This window comes from Ciona robusta, chromosome 3 (genome assembly GCF_009617815.1).
Source record: "Ciona robusta chromosome 3, ASM961781v2".
In the NCBI taxonomy this organism is placed as follows: Eukaryota; Metazoa; Chordata; class Ascidiacea; order Phlebobranchia; family Cionidae; genus Ciona; species Ciona robusta.
In genome coordinates this window covers 4,347,294-4,363,963 of record NC_143237.1, presented here as the reverse complement: position 1 = coordinate 4,363,963, position 16,670 = coordinate 4,347,294, and the positions used below count along the sequence as shown (strand labels likewise).

Sequence of the window (16,670 nt, the reverse complement as noted above, 5' to 3'; positions counted from 1 at the left end):
ATTATTTTTTGTGAGATTAAGATCCAAAAATAATACAACTTGTGATACAAAAATAATACAACTTATTACATTATTGCGATTTATTCGTGTTGTATTTTGACCAGGTTGGGCCCCCATACATCTTCTCCCACATTATAGTTTTGAATGTTTTCATTGCCAAACTTTGAAAGATTTGCTTTTAATTTAGTAATTTATACCTCAGGGGATTTTCAACTATAACATACTGATATAATAAAAAAAAAATATTTGAAAATATATTTGAAATTTGGTCATTTGCACTTGGTGATAATTTATAAAAAGTGGCTTGTGCCAAAAACAGAGTAGTAATACCCAATTTGTAGCAAAAATAAAAACTTTATCAATAGTTATTTTTAATTTTCTGTTATAACAAGTTCATATACATTTGTAGATTGTAGGATACAATATTTATCCATTGATGTTCGAACATTACCCATTGTCTTTCAAACAATACCAATTATTATGCAATAATATAATATATAGGTAACATGTTAAAAACTATAGCAGTAGGGCAAGAAAGAGAATGTTTAGACTTAATTTTCAAAGCGTACAGTATTATTTCGTGTTATTTACGTATATTCCTATTTATAAATACACTTAATAATCAAAATTAAAAATGTATTTAAACTGTCCCATCTTATCCTGTAAGTTTTCAAATTTGTAAAATTTCACCTGTTGTGTGGATCGCTAAGTAACTCCTCGTGTGTTTTATTATATTTGATTAAATTGGTGTCAATTAATAAAGAAATGATAGTACTAATTCGTGGTATTACCCCAAAACCGTCATCTATTTTAATTTTGGAAATATTTGGCAATATATGCTTAAGTGTCCCATCTTCCCCCATTGTACTATATTAGGCAAATTTTATAAAAATACCTTAAGTTTCGTTGCCGGGTATATACGTGTAAAGTTTGTGAGCTGAAAAGTAAAATTACGGCAGTTTACATGTAAAATTGCAGCTAGATACACCAGTGCAGTATATGTTAATGTTATGCGTTTTTGTTTGTAGTTTTATATTTTAAACACGATCTTTTATGTTTTTGGTAGGTATGCTTTAAATTTTCTGTTTTTGTTTACTAAATAGTGGAAATCTTCTATACTGCTTGTTTTCTGAGCTAGTGACACATTTTTTACTGACTTCATAAAAGGCTGTATACGCATTACCTCTTCCAGTTACTGTAGGTATATCTTTAACAGGATCTCAGTGGTAGATCCAAACTTCTTCCAATAACAGTCGGGTTTAAAATGTTACCACATATAACACTGTTCTTGAAAGGTTACTCAAAATCTGCCCTTGTACAGTTGCACAAACTTCACCCACTGCTTTGATATTGGGTTTTTGGGGAGTTTAAGTATTTTCACTTTATCTGTGTAGCTATTTGAACGCCCTCCAGGCTCCAATAACCGCAACGGTTCGACATCTTCGAAATAAGGCGCGTCTCACATGTAAACAAAATTTTTTCTCGATTCTCGCATCGAAACAAAGTCTTTCTCACTCTAGTTTGACCCTCGAAGACGTCACACTTCGCTATAGCGAAAATCGTTTATGATTTTTTGACATGACCATGTATTTTGCAACCATTTAGTTAATAATGAAGGTATTAAACAACGGAGTACATTATATTTGTGTTTAATATATTTATACCTTTAACTTTAGGCAAAGTTGTTTGACTGTGTCATATGCACTTTAAACTTAGAATATCCGCATGCGTTTATGATTCAGATTCTACTTTGACCGTTACCATATGAATGAGTGGACTCACGTGTTAAAAGAAAAGGCTGCAGCTTTTACCGAAGCAGATAACTTACCAGCGCCACCTGTTGCACAACGCCCAGCAAGTTCTATGCCAGAACATGGAGCTGTTAAACGAGTCGGGTCAAAGTCTGGTGAGCAGTTTATTCACTAAAACTACAATGCACCATAATCTTTTTTGGTTTATATTTCTGTCACGCCTTTTCACTGTTTACTTAATGAACCTGTCCTTTTAAAATGTTTGTTATTATTACAATCCTGATAAGTGGACAAATTTTTAATTCATTCGTTTTTAATCATTTTTTTAATTCATTCGTAATTCAAGCTACATAATTTGCATGGTTATATGACTCTGCTGCACCAGATCTACCTGTCTTTGCCATCAACGATAAGAGAATAGACGATGGACCGTTGACATCTCCTACATCACCCTCCAATGGTTTAAACAGTATGCAGTCTTTCGTTTAATTCAATTAGATTTTATACAAATAGTAATTCAACATACCGCTTCAGAATTTGTGTACATTATTTGCTCCATTCTTTTTCAAATTTTGGCAGATATTGGAAAAGGCCTGAAATCAGCGGTAACAGACATATTTAAAAAGAAGGACAACATGAAGAAGAAAATATCTATGGCGGAGCAATTAGGAGCAGATATATGTGGTAATATATTTAGTACTTTAATACAGAGGTCTGGCATGGAAAATAAGAAGCGAGAAGCAATGCAGAAACCCGATAACCTAGCTCTAATAAATAGGCACGGTTCTAATAATATAATATTAAAAAAAAACGCGAGTTGAATTGTTAATGGGGGAAGATGGGACACTTTTTCAGTTTAATAATTATCAAAATAATATTGTTACAGAGTTATTAAACAGTTATATCACCACTTTAAAACCGCGCGTCAAAGCCCATTACTCTTGTTAAATATTTAAAAATATGTTATATCAGTTTTTTTGGAACAGTTAAAAAAATGCGAAATAGTAAGGTACTAATTTTGAATGCTCGCTAATTTATAGTAAACATTTTGTAGCTTGGGAAATAAAAACGATTAAACTAGTTTCGTAGAATTATAAATAAATGAATATTTCGTACAGTTTAATTTTTACCTCTTAAAGTTAGTTTTAATTTTGTGAAAAATTGAGATATATACATGATAAAAATAGGCTGGGGTCAATATTACTTTAATTTGGGAAATATTGGGCATATATGTGATATAGTGCCCCATCTTTCCCCACTCTACTATATGATTTGATTTCAATCAAGAAATTTATAAATAGATATAAATAGATTCGTCCGGCGCCGTGGCGTAGTGGTTAGCGCGCCTGCCTGTAACCCAGAGGTAATGGGTTCAAGGCTCGTCGCTGCTACCATTGTGGGCGTATGTGTCCTTGGGCAAGACACTTAACGGCAATTGCTCTAACCCAGTGGTCACTAATGGGTTGTCCAAATTATCAGCCAACCTTAAAAATTAAAAAAATCCCCAAAAAAATAATCACCCACAAAGTAACAAACATGGTAACTCGTAAGCTGGCACGAGGTGTTAAACCCGTGTTATAACGACTGTCGTTTTCCGGCCACGCGAGGATAAAGTAAGTTACATTCATTCATTCATTCATTCAGATGCTTAAATTAGGAATTGAAATAAGTACCAAAAAAATCTCACATAAACTAGCAACAACAAGAACAGAACAACTGTTTGACGCTGCGTTGTGTGCGATGATTAAAGCTAGAATTGGCAAAATTCCAAGGTAGGCCGGCCTACCCTTTCACCCCGATTTAATACACAATGGTATAAAAAACTATATATATTCTTGGTTAGAAATGACATATCGAGTGAAATCAATTAATTAAAGTACAATTTGGATTTAGTGCTTTTAAACCATATCAGAAAATGAATCATGAATTACTCGCTGACTATGCAGTTTTAACTCAGATCATTTGTTCTAAAACTTTTATATATAGGCTATGTTATAAACAAATTCTGTCAAAATATTAAAGACCGAATACGAAAATTAAGAAGTAATACATGTGGGAAACGATTATGACAATGAACAACAATAATAATAACAAGAGACCAAAAATCTAATGCGTGAGCACGTTAATTAAACTAATTAGCATTTAGTATTAATTAACCCTTTTACTACAACGGTCGACTAAGCTCGATTAAAAACGTTTAATGCATCCCACTTAAATGGAAATAGTTGAATCAGGCGTGAATCGATGAGAGGAATCCTTGTTTCACCAACACGTGCCCTCCCAAATTCCAAGGCAATATAACCGCTGTCTCGACAGTGCTGATTACTAGAACTATTGATCTAACGGTTATAGCGCGCGCTTTACTAACGTCATGTCCCAGATTCAATCCTCGCCTGTCGTAACAATCAATGTTAAAGTACATTTTAAGTACGAATTGGCACCTGAAATAAACAGAAATTTAATCGGTAATTACTCACTAATTAGGCGATCATATGCAATATGGTTTATAACACTATGCTTAGTTCAAAATACTTTATAGAGTACAATCATTTAACTAAAGTTTAAGGTGCATTTTGAATTTGGCGCATTTGATCAAATAGTAAAGTAATCGTTAATTAATCGCTAATTATGCGGTTTCAATTCTGAAAATTTAGTCTAAAAATTATAAATATATATCATGATTTAGTTTTAATCAAAAGATTAAAGAATAGATGCTAGAATTAAAAATTAAGCTAAGTGCGGAAAAAAGTCGTCCAAAAAACAACAACAACTAGAACAACTGTTTGACGAAAAAGGATCTGTGTGAGAACCTGTGTACTCAACATCTAGAACAAGATAATTGAGACTCAAGATCTATAAAGCCACTAACTTCCGGCGCTGTGGCAAAGTGGTTAACATGCCTGCCTGTAACTCATAGGTAATAGGTTCAAGGCTTGTCGCTGGCAGTGCTGCAGCCCGCAGCCGGGGGAGGGGTTTTGGTGTTCGGGACTCCTCCGTTTACAAAGCCTCCCAAAAGAAAACGGTTAGTCAGCACCAAGTAATCATCGTCCCAACCGAGCTTGGACAGAATCCAAAAACGTTGATTGGCACCGTACAAAAACCATTGTTGATTGGCACCGCACAAAAACCAGAGTTTTGTGAATCCCAGTTTCAAGATATTATTTAATTTAATTTTACCCATAAAACATTTAATTGGAAATTTACGTCCACTTGTTGTGTTATGTAACACTAATTTCAGGCGAAAAGTGGAGGTTTTAATAAAAAAATTCAAATTCACGCTCTTGCCACCCCCTCCTTATTTTTTTCTGGCTGCGACACTGACTGTGGGCGTATGCGTCCTTGGTCTATTAACTTAAAAGCAAATGATCAAACCCAGTGGTCACTAATGGGTTGTCCAAATAATCAGCTATACATAAAAAGTAAAACAATTCTCTCCAAAATAATCTCCCATAGTAAAATACATTGTAACTCGTAAGAAGCTGGCACGAGGCTGGACACCTGTGCTATAACGACCATCATTTTCCGACCATGGGAGGATAAAGCAAACTGGTTACAATCATTCATTCAACTTGTCTTATATAATTTTACATATTTAATTTTGCCTAAAAATATTTAAAATTATCCTAGGCAGTCTTAACGTCTACAGTGATGGAAAATGGCCGAAAAAACTTTGTACGATTCGAGATAATACGTTGAATGTATTTGGAAAAGACGAATCGCCAGAACAAAGTGTTATTCTGCATGGGTGTGATCTTACTCCGGGATTCGGAGATCCTGTGAAGAAATTCGTGTTTAAATTAACTAAAAATAAACAAGATTTGTTGTTGATGGAGGTATGTTGGGTTTATATAGGATACTTTTAATCAAGCAGTTTTTACTTGCAGCATGTTTATAACAACGGTCGTTTTGTTGCTAATCCCCTTGTCTTTTTGCAATCACTAACCTGGTTTTAGCTACTGTATCCAAGTTGCTGCTTTATCATTTTTATATTGCTACTTATGTCAAGTTTATTACATATATACCAGTGCTGCCTGTGACACAAATAACCTAATTGTTTCCAGTGATGGTATGAAGCATTTTATAATGGGTTGTAAATTACTATGGACATACATGTGGTATTCTCACAAAAATTCCTATATGTTTGAACTGTAATAGGCATATGCCTTCCACAGGCTTCCAACTCAGCAGAAATGGGAAAATGGGTTGGAATGCTAATTGCTGAGACCGGCTGTGCTGAAATGCCGGACCATGTACCGGAACAAGAGAATGTTTATCTCGAAACTGATACCTATGAGTCAGTGATGAACACAGCAAGAAAAGTTTTTCATGATACTGTAAAAATGAAAAAAGAAAGAAATCCACATTCCTCATCTTCCCAAACGGCACCACCTCCAATACCAGAGGTAGGCACGATTATATGTGTACACTTTGCTCTTAATCGTATATGATAATGCTAGCAACGTAATGAGTTCTTGAATGTAACGTTTGCGAACCTAATGAAGGAAGACGACAGCATTTACCTTGAAGTGGTTGCATCTGCTCCGCCGCCAACCCTTGCGACAACACCAACGAAAGCCCACAAGCAACAAAAGGGTGTAAATAAAGATTGTGAACCAGTTGCATCGACAAGGAAACAAAAACCTCGCAATGGTGCTGCTCGTTCGCGTTCTGGTTCGTCAGAACAAAGTGGCGGAGAATCAACCGTAAATACCAACAAGAAAAAACATAAGCAAGATAAAGAACGTGGTATACACAAGAAAGCTGCGGAGGTGGATGATGAGCGGGCAAAACAACATGTTAGAACAATTAACGTAATTTCTCAAGTACCTACCCAAAAGAGTGTTAGTGAAGAAGGTTACAATTTGAAATCAAGAGAAAATGCATTAAAAGCCCGTAAACAAGAAATACTTCAAAATCTTAAAGTATTGAGGTATATTTTAAAAAAAATCACATCAATTCCTACTGTCGACAGTTATGCTTTAAATTCTTTTCTTTCATACTCTGATAGGGTAAAAAAGACAGAGCTAAATCGATATGTCGAGGCAGCAAAATCTGCCAAAGAGAAGTGCAACCTTATTCGTCCACTGGATGAAGTGAAAGAGAATTATACAAAGCTAGAAAATGAACTTGTTAACATTGAACGTGAACTACGAAATGTTCGACGGCTGAGTAATACTGCAATTGAACAACCTTCAAATATTGTAAGTTGCCTTTGCTTGTATTCATGTACATTCTTGGTTTGTGCATATATATGTGGCAGCAAAGTTTTTTTTGACTTAAATAAAAATGTTAAATCCTAGGTTATAAAGACATTAACTTCTATTATTTTTAACCAGCGACCTAAAACCAAAGTTGGAGAAACAGCTATACCAACAGGAAAAGTAGCATCTCGAGCAAAGGTAAAAGTTTGGTAGGGTGGGGGAAGACTATGTGTGTTTTTTTTAAATTTCTCATTACGGGTACCCGTTTAATGATAAACAACAAACAGTTTTTAAGTATTCTCACAGTCAAACAAAGTGTGGCACAAAGACAATTACTGGTGTGGTAAGGCACGAACACAACAATTTTTCAATGGCTAAAAACCATAACAATAAGATGGATGTTTGCTCGCTTATACTGCCGAAATTTTGTATTTAATAAGTTTTAATCACCAATACAGTATGGTGGTCAAATTCGAAAACACACAAATTCGAAGACACACAGGATAAGACGGGACAATTTAAAACCATTGTTAATTTTAATTAATAAGTAAATTTATTATTAGGAATACACATAAATAACATAAAATAATACTGTACGCTTCGAAATTCAAAAATTAAACATTTTTTTACTTGTCCTTCTGTGTAGCTTGTAACATTATTATATGACAATCACTATTGTTTGAGCGATAATGGGTATGGCTCGAACATAAATTGATAAATTTTGTATCCCACAAACTGATATGAGCTTGTGATAACAGATAATTAATATTAACTTTAATAAATTTTACATTTTTGCTGCAAATGTGATGTTGCTACACTGTTTTTTGCACAAGCCACTTCTCATAAATTATCTTCAAGTGCAAATAACTGAATTTTGAATACATTTACCATATATTATCTTTCTAATATATCAGTAAATTCTATTTGAATAATCTGTGAGGTATAAACTATTGAATTAAAAGGAAACCTTTTTAAGTTTGGCAATGAAAACCTACACAACTGCAACATGCTGAGGGGAAGATGGGATACAAAGTTGTAATATATATTTGCATTAATAGTATTCTGCAACTTGTAGTTAACCTCCCGAAATTAACCGGCTGTGCAAGTTTCTTTACCATGTAAACTTAATATATATACCTTTAATCATTTTTGTTTTTTTTTTATCTCAAATTAAAGTCATATTGACCGCTACCTATTTTTCTCATGTTTCTATTTCAGTTTTATCACAAAACTAAAACTGGTTTTATAAGACAATATCAAACTGAACAAAATATTTAAGTCTTTTTTTATAAAGCTATGAGACTAGTTTAATCGTTTACATCAGCAAACTAAAAAAAATTATCGGCTTTACTATGATTTAGCAACAGTATTCAAAATCAGCATTTTACTATTTCGTTTTTATCCCGTACAAAATATTTTGTTTCTATTTTACATGCTTTTTTAATATTTAAAAACAGTAATCGACTTTGACACGGGTTTTATTAAATCGTGGTAATATTGTTGAATAATTCTGTAACATTATTTTTTCTGATTATTATTAAGTAGGGGTCCGTAAAAAATTAAAAGTCTTGTCTAAAAAAGTATCCCATCCCCCACCCTACTGTAAAATTTAACGAGGACTTTAAATTGTCAAGGACTTTGAAAAAATAACTTATCATATGTTTTAATATATTTGTTTAAGTTTTTGTTAATTAGTAAAGGTGTGATACCACTAATTGTGCTATATCAACCAGTATATTTTGTGTTCAGAAATATTGGGCAATATGTGCTTAAAGTGCTCTAACATGAATTTTCACCTAATGAAAACTTAGTATGAAACAATACATCTTATTATAATAAGTAGTTTTTTCCAACGTTTTTTTTTTCCAAGGCGAGAAACTTTATAGACCCGATAAATATCACATTTTTAAGTGAAACAAATCGCCTCCCCAATTTGCGGCGTAAAAATGATACCACTACCTTGTGACGTCAGCGCAAGAACAGTAGCGCGAAAAGTTTGAGCAAAAGTGGATACAACAAGTAAGACGTACCCGTGACAAGTGGTTGCCTTCCCCCACTTCTGTTCTTTGTTCTGAACATTTTGAAATAGATTGTTTTGACTCCGTTCCCAGCATAAACTGGGGAGTCGATTTGTTTCACTTTAAAACGTTTTATTTATCACGTAAATTAAGTTTCTCTCCATTAAACGTTAGTAAGAATACGATTATAATAAGATGTATTGTTTCATACTAAGTTTAATATTCGTGTCTTGAGCACTTCAATGGAGCGCGTCATACACTTATTATATAAATTCCTAGACTGTTTTTAGAATCAAATTCACCAAAAAATATATAAAACGCATGTTAACACAATTATCAGATCTATGTTTGTTGAAATTTGAAATTACGTAAAGGCCTGAGTACAAGACATGTTCATTAAGGCGTGCATTCAATTGCGGCTACCATGTGATGCATGTTTTAGCGCTAACACATGTCATATTGCAGATATTCGAAAATTTGGAAGCAAAGAAATGAAAACACAACCATCTGTGAAAATGAATTTGGACAAATGATCAATTTCTTAAAGTCATATGATTAGAAATAATTAATGTGCAAAAAGCCTGCTGATATTTCTTCTTCATGTTTTTATTTTTATCGTCGTGGGACGTTGGCCTTCCGGCGTTTATCGTATATCTATATGCCTCAAAGGGATGTATGCACTATGTTGGACTTATATTTCGTGTTTTAGATTGGTGCATTCTTTTACAATACTAACATGATAAATTGAACATTTTATAGTTACGTTGTTGGGTCTACCACAAGACGCCGAGTAAGTTTAAACATTGCTCTTCACACATTCGACAAACGGGTTAATATTTAAAAAGCGGGCAGTGGGTTTGTTAAAAATACCTCTCAAGATATTTGAAATATAAAAGGAAAGACAAGAGATCAAAGGTCTAATGAGTGAGCATGTATCAAACCACTGAATGGAACAAAACTGATGCGGCCCACAAACACCTTCACGTACTTGGGAGTAACTATACCCGGAAGCAACAGCAACTCATCACTGTTCAAGATAAACTTCGACGGCAAACTAAAAAAATATTCATTGAATTATTATCATATGGTCGCAACGTAGACTGACTTTCCTGGGTAGAATTACCATTATCAAAAGTCTAATCATTCCAACATTACTGTACAAACTCAGCATGGTGCCAGTCCTTGTCCCAGAGTCATTCATTCGTAAACTTAACAGAACGATTTTCGGTTTCCTCTGGGGCTCTGGCTGGGAAAGAGTAAAACGTACAGTGCTGATCAACACTTTTGAAAATGGTGGCGTTAACATGATTGATGTGCGATTGTACATAACTGGTATAAGAAGTGGTGCAATTAGGCATCTACTCGATCCAAATTACTCAGCACACTGGAAAACCATTGATTTATTTGTTGTTCCAAAACACATCCTATGCACTCTTCTTGGTTCTCACCTATCACAAAGAAACAAACTGTACAATTCACTGCTTCCGTTGCAATCACTACGAACCAACCTGTTATCATGGCTTAAATTGATAAAAACAGATAGCTACCCAGCACGACAACAATCTGTGTGGTTGAACAAGCAGGTTTTAATAAGAAAAACGGCAATATTGTATGGTGAATGGGCAGAAAAAGGTATCATGAAATATGGGGACATTTTATCCGAAACAGACATTTTATCTGAAACTACTTTTAAACTGTTTCCTCCTTCTTGCTAGATTTGTCATCTATTTCAGTAGGGTGCAAAAACAATCTCCTTCAAACTTTCTTTTATCACCCTGATTGCCTCTGTCAAACGATTCGACTGTATTATTGCTAGTAATAACAATTCACTTGCAAACATAATTTAAAATGGTCGGGTCGGGTCTGCTGTAGAACCCGTTGCAACTGTTAATTTTTGATACCTTTCCGTTAAACTTTTATATCGTATTCGTAACCTATCTATTTAACCTGTTGATTCGCTTACTTTTTCCCGCTGTAAGTTCACATTGTGTTCTGTATTTATATGTATATAATAAAAAAAAAACGTGAAAAAAAAACAAAAAAAGGATGAACTTTACACAGAATTACACAGAATTCAAATATGGTTTCATCCCGAAAATAAGATTCTCTTGTTGTTTTCACCGAAATGGGAAATCGTAACATAATCTGCTCCTTGAGAGTATCAACAAAACTTCCTATTCCATATAGTCGACCATCATTTACGTCACTTTGAAATTGTTCGAGGGACTTAAGCAATGAATTGCGAATTGGAAGAACGTGTGCCAAAGTGGTGTTTTGGTGAGATAACTGCAACGTTGCCGTGTCAAAAATTTTCAAAACAGCAACCAAAGAAGTGGCGATTTGCCATTCATTATACGACAAGGTTTGAGCAATTCCTTCGTTGTTTGCTAAGTGATTTATCGCTTCTTTTTGTTGCACAAGACGATCAAGTAAATGATACGTTGAATTCCATCTTGTGCTTACGTCTCCAATTAGTTTTAGTACCGGCTTTCCTCGACTTTCTAAATAATCTTTATAACGCTTGGTGTCCTTTGCAGATTTATGGTAATGCTTCACAATAGCACGGGATCGGCTAATGGTATCACAAACCACTCTTTGTCCGTTCTTTAGTGAGAATTGTACCACCAGGTTGACAGTGTGGGCCATGCAACGAACATTATTAATATTGCCGTCTTTTAGTGCCCTCACCACATTGGCAGCGTTATCTGACGTCATAGTAAAAAAATTGATTCCCCACTGCGCTTCTACTCTTCGTATTTCACGCAATATAGCGTCTGCTGTGTGCGAATCTTCTTCAAGTTCGGCACAAGCTAAGACGAACGACAATCTTTTCAGGTCACCCTTATCCCAGCTCAGAAAGTGTGCCGTCAAGCTCATATATGCAACATTTTGGATACTAGTCCAAATGTCAGTTGTCCCACAGATTGGTCCAGCAGCTGTGGACAATAAACCGCTAACACGACTTTGAACTTTTTTATATAACTCTGGAATGGCAGTTTTAGTAAAATATTTCCTACTTGGAATTTGATAACGCGGCTTCAGTTCTTCCAATAAACGTTGAAATCCCCAATTTTCCACAATAGAAAACGGTAAAAAATCGACGGCAATCATTTCAGCTATCATGCCAGTAATTTTATGTGACGTGGGATGTGAGGATTCAAACTTCGTCTTTTTAAACATTGCCTCTCCAATTGTTGGTTGTCTTGGCCTTTTTATAGAAACTGCCGAAGTAGAGGGCTCGGACGTACCTTCAGCGGCAATACTGATACCATGACGCAGTAAATGCTTGATTAAAGCCGAGGTTGTGTACGAAGATTTGCCCCTGCTTATCTTCGCATTGCATACGTTACAAACAGCTTTGTGTTTGTCGTTTTCATTTACTTCAAAATAACTCCATACGCCTGATTTTTTAGACATTTTTTTCGTGGAAACAGCATACAGTTAAGCTTACTGACTCGATAGAAAAAGAGATGAATATCGTCTTCTACACATATATACCACACTTGCTTGCGTCACACACGTGTTACGTCACAGACAGCATTATTCGCCGGTGAATCCCAGGTGCTGTGGTGCAATCACGAAAGCAACCTGTTGTGTAAACGAGTAAAGCATCGTCACGTGCGTAATAAATATTCGCAGTGGCGCAACCAGTGCGTTCAAAAGGGGGCTGTCATATTTACGTCTAGTCCACGTTTATCTCTGACTAGTCCACGTTTATCTCTGACGCGATAAAACACTCCCTTTATTGGTTGTTCACACGAATATATATTCTATTTTACGAGGTAAATTAAAACTAACACTACATTATTAAAAAGACGTATCTAAATTAATATAAACAGAGGAAACATTGTTGCAGATTTACGCATGTTAATGTAACGATTATTTACGTCAGAATACCTTTGATAAACCATTACGATTGTTCCATCACAAACGAGATTGTTGGTAAACAATCGTGTTTTATTTGCTCCCATACGATCTGTAGTTTTTGTATGATTTCTGTTTCTGATGATTAGTTTAAATCAGTGCTTCCCAAACTATGGTATGCGAAGGCCTCCCAGGTGGTACGCGAGCACCTTATTAAGTTCACACCAAACGATCGCAAATGATCTTTTAGTGATTGTCGTGAGCATTATTTTAATCCACATAAATTACGTAGAGCGTGACATTCCATGCTATATTCCCTACACCGGTGTTCCTAACTTTTTAAACCTAGGTGTTGCTTTACGCTTGTACAGAATATTTTTGCAAGCCTATCTTTACTTACGCGCATGAAAAGGCAAATATTCAACCTGTTTTCAAGCACCTGCAGGCTAAATAATCAAGGGGACAATCGCTAATATGACGCAAATAAACAACGTGTGAACTGCTATTATGACGTAATCAATTCCCAGGTCAAACAATCGCTATTATGACGCGATGAATCCACGTGTGAATCCCTACTGTTTCGTAATAATTATGCTGCTTGGCTGAGGAAAACATCGTAAATATACAGCAGTGCTACTTCTGGAACATATTTAGGTTGTTTATTACCGCGCCTGTTGCCCTGTTTAATAGGCAAATTACTTTTATTTTCAACTTTGAGAAAGGCAGTGCCAAGTTCATGCCCGCGGAAAAAATAGGTGTGCGTGCGGTTTTTAATTTCACTATTTAAAATGAGTTGTTCACGAGCCTTTAGTAGTTTAGTATGTAGGTGGTACGAGAACGCTGCATGAACCAAAAAGTGGTACGCGAGTAGATAAAGTTTGGTAACCACTGATTTAAATGCTGATAAACCGCGATTATTATGCATTTTAATTGGTGCAAATATAAGTGCGAGGAGCGACGCTATCAGTAAATTGGAACCAACACAAATTGTAATATATTATTATAAAGTATCGCCCCGGCAGAGCTTGGACAAAGGCCAAAAAAACGTGTTCGTTGGCACCGCACGAGAACCAGAGTTTTATTACGTCACTTTTCACGAGAATAAATTCACAACGATTGCTTCGTTTGTTAAGTGTTGAATGTATGCTACCACATGCGTCTTCCTTTATTTCCTACGCCGGCGCAGAGCGTAAAAATGTGACGCTCATACACGATGTTTCGATCTCGTGGTTGGTTGGGCAGTTAGCACATTCCTCCAGATTGTTATATTATGAAACGTCATAATTAATAGTTACGTTACAATAGGACAAGTGACGTAACAATTGAACGAAAAGTTATTCCAATTTTAAGCGAAGGAATGTAATATTAAATGCAACGCGTGTGTGTGCGTCTTAGCACTTTCTGGCTGCGTGCGTGTCTGCGGAAAAGGGGGCTGTCATGACAGCAAAACAGCCCCCCTGGTTGCGCCCCTGAATATTCGTACACGAATCTCGCGCAATATTCGGGTTCGCGCGAATATCAAAATTGTGCCGTTATTCGGTGAATCTATTCGGGTTCGGGTTCGCCTTGGCACATCCCTAAGCGCTACGTAATAGCTACAAAATGAAACATTAATTTTTTCAAAAAAATGGGGGCTTGGGTTCAGAATACAGACAAGTATGAGTCAAATATCTCAAATCATATGAATATTAAATTTTCTAAAAATATTCGCGAAAATATAACTCACGCATACATCTGTGTAGGTCACTAACATATTTTTTCCATTAAAAAAATAATTAATTTTAATTTTTTTTTAATTATGAATATTAATATTCGTCATAAAAACATATTTATAGAATTTTCGCACGAACCAGCTTGGAATATGTTATAGCGCTACGTGATACCTAAAAAATCAAGCTTTAATTTCTTCAAAAAAATGGGGGCTTGGGTTCAGAATACAGGCAAGTATGGTCAAAACTTAAATCATATAAATATCAAATTTTTCATTTTTTTGCAAAAATATAACTTACACATACATCTATGTTGGTCACTATCATATTATTCCCATTAAAAAAATAATTACTTTTAATTTTTTTTAATTATGAATATTAATATTCGTCATAAAAACATATTTATAGAATTTTCGCACGAACCAGCTTCGAATATGTTATAGCGCAACGTATTTGCTACAAAATGAAACTTTCATTTCTTCAAAAAAATGCGGGCTTGGGTTCAGAATACAGACAAGTATGAGTCATAACTATAATTCCTTGTTCATATATTTTATTTGCATTAACGCTAAAATTATACGCGCATAAATCGACGTAAATGTCATTCACAAAAATAAATAAATGCGGAAAAGTTTATGTACTGCACCACGGTTCTTTTTATACAAGTTTTATTCACCAAAACACCCAAAGATTTTTCAATATGGCTATTAACATACGTCATAAAAGCATAGTAATACCATCTTGTTTCAAATTAAAATCGGAAATCTAATAGTTCCACTAAATAACTAAAAAGTAAAACATTAATTTCCTTAACTTGGTGCGGGGATGGGTGTCAAATATTGTGAAGAATATTCGTATAACTTATGTCACTTTACCGTTTATTGACTTTTTTTTATTCAAACTTAAAAAACAAAAGTTGTTTTTGTAACTAAACATTTGTTTTGCAATAACATGTTGTTGTTGTTGTTCTACGTGCAAGACATGGCTCCATTTTGACTGCGTCGCTGAGGAAATACCTAGTGAGGCTAAACGTATCGGCGTTAAATGGTTTTGTATTATTTGTTCTGAATAATTTGTTTACTGCCTAACTATGTGTTTTCAGTTATATTCTACAGGTATCCGACGATGATCAACGAACACACAATGAGGAGATCACTAAATCTTTGGTCACTATTCCTCACATTTTACTCTTCTATTAATTCTGCATCGTATCAGTTTGTAGAATAATAGAAGAGTAAAGTGTTTGGATTACAACTGCACAAACTCCTTTCCTGGTGGAACATACTAACAACGTTAAAACTCTATAAATGCCAAAGATGAACACATTCGCCAATTTAAATAACGGAGGTGCAAGGATTATCGTGAAGGCGATAGCGACCTTGAGCCTCTACTTCTAAAACAAACTAATTTATCAGCCTTCCTTTAGTCCATTCATTGTCGTCTGATACAATTTGATCGAGCATATCAATCAATTAAAGACCCTAATCTTAGAGGCTTCAAAAACAAAAAACCTTTTGTATTAATTGAAACAAAAATTTAAATTGTCGATGTTTCTATACTTACGTACGGATAGGATAAAGTAAATGGTGCGGCAGTCGAAGACTTTATTTAAATTCAAAGCATCACATTTGAATGTACGTATTTACTGTTTATTATATTATTTTTTATTATATGTATAATTTTTGCGTTCGTGCAAATAAAATATATGAACAAGGAATTATAGTTATGACTCATACTTGTCTGTATTCTGAACCCAAGCCCGCATTTTTTTGAAGAAATGAAAGTTTCATTTTGTAGCTAATACGTAGCGCTATAACATATTCGAAGCTGGTTCGTGCGAAAATTCTATAAATATGTTTTTATGACGAATATTAATATTCATAATTAAAAAAAATTAAAAGTAATTATTTTTTTAATGGGAATAATATGATAGTGACCAACATAGATGTATGTGTAAGTTATATTTTTGCAAAAAAATGAAAAATTTGATATTTATATGATTTAAGTTTTGACCATACTTGCCTGTATTCTGAACCCAAGCCCCCATTTTTTTGAAGAAATTAAAGCTTGATTTTTTAGGTATCACGTAGCGCTATAACATATTCCAAGCTGGTTCGTGCGAAAATT

The 16,670-nt window shown here is 34.6% G+C and overlaps 2 protein-coding genes across 4 annotated transcripts in view; one reads left to right on the top strand and one right to left on the bottom strand.

Moving 5' to 3' along the window:
• Positions 1-9,726, top strand: part of LOC149738327 (actin filament-associated protein 1-like) — a 23,010-nt gene extending 13,284 nt beyond the window's left edge. Inside the window, exons 9-17 of one of the 2 annotated variants that reach the window (XM_089873590.1) lie at positions 1,743-1,906; positions 2,137-2,220; positions 2,331-2,435; positions 5,379-5,584; positions 5,924-6,154; positions 6,254-6,681; positions 6,760-6,952; positions 7,088-7,150; positions 9,436-9,726. In XM_089873590.1, coding sequence (XP_089729716.1) covers positions 1,743-1,906; positions 2,137-2,220; positions 2,331-2,435; positions 5,379-5,584; positions 5,924-6,154; positions 6,254-6,681; positions 6,760-6,952; positions 7,088-7,150; positions 9,436-9,465 — 1,504 coding nt within the window. In that variant the 3' untranslated portion in view covers positions 9,466-9,726. The remainder of the gene's footprint in view (positions 1-1,742; positions 1,907-2,136; positions 2,221-2,330; positions 2,436-5,378; positions 5,585-5,923; positions 6,155-6,253; positions 6,682-6,759; positions 6,953-7,087; positions 7,151-9,435) is intronic. The other variant, XM_089873591.1, reaches the window with a different exon arrangement.
• LOC149738325 (zinc finger BED domain-containing protein 4-like) overlaps positions 1-16,670 on the bottom strand; it is a 29,649-nt gene that overhangs the window by 7,386 nt on the left and 5,593 nt on the right. Inside the window, exon 1 of one of the 2 annotated variants that reach the window (XR_016384524.1) lies at positions 1,184-12,387. Coding sequence is in view for 1 of the 2 variants with exons in the window: in XM_089873601.1 (XP_089729727.1) it covers positions 10,969-12,387 (1,419 nt within the window). In the remaining variant the exon portion in view is untranslated. Of the gene's footprint in view, positions 1-1,183 lie in introns of those variants that run through there. The other variant, XM_089873601.1, reaches the window with a different exon arrangement.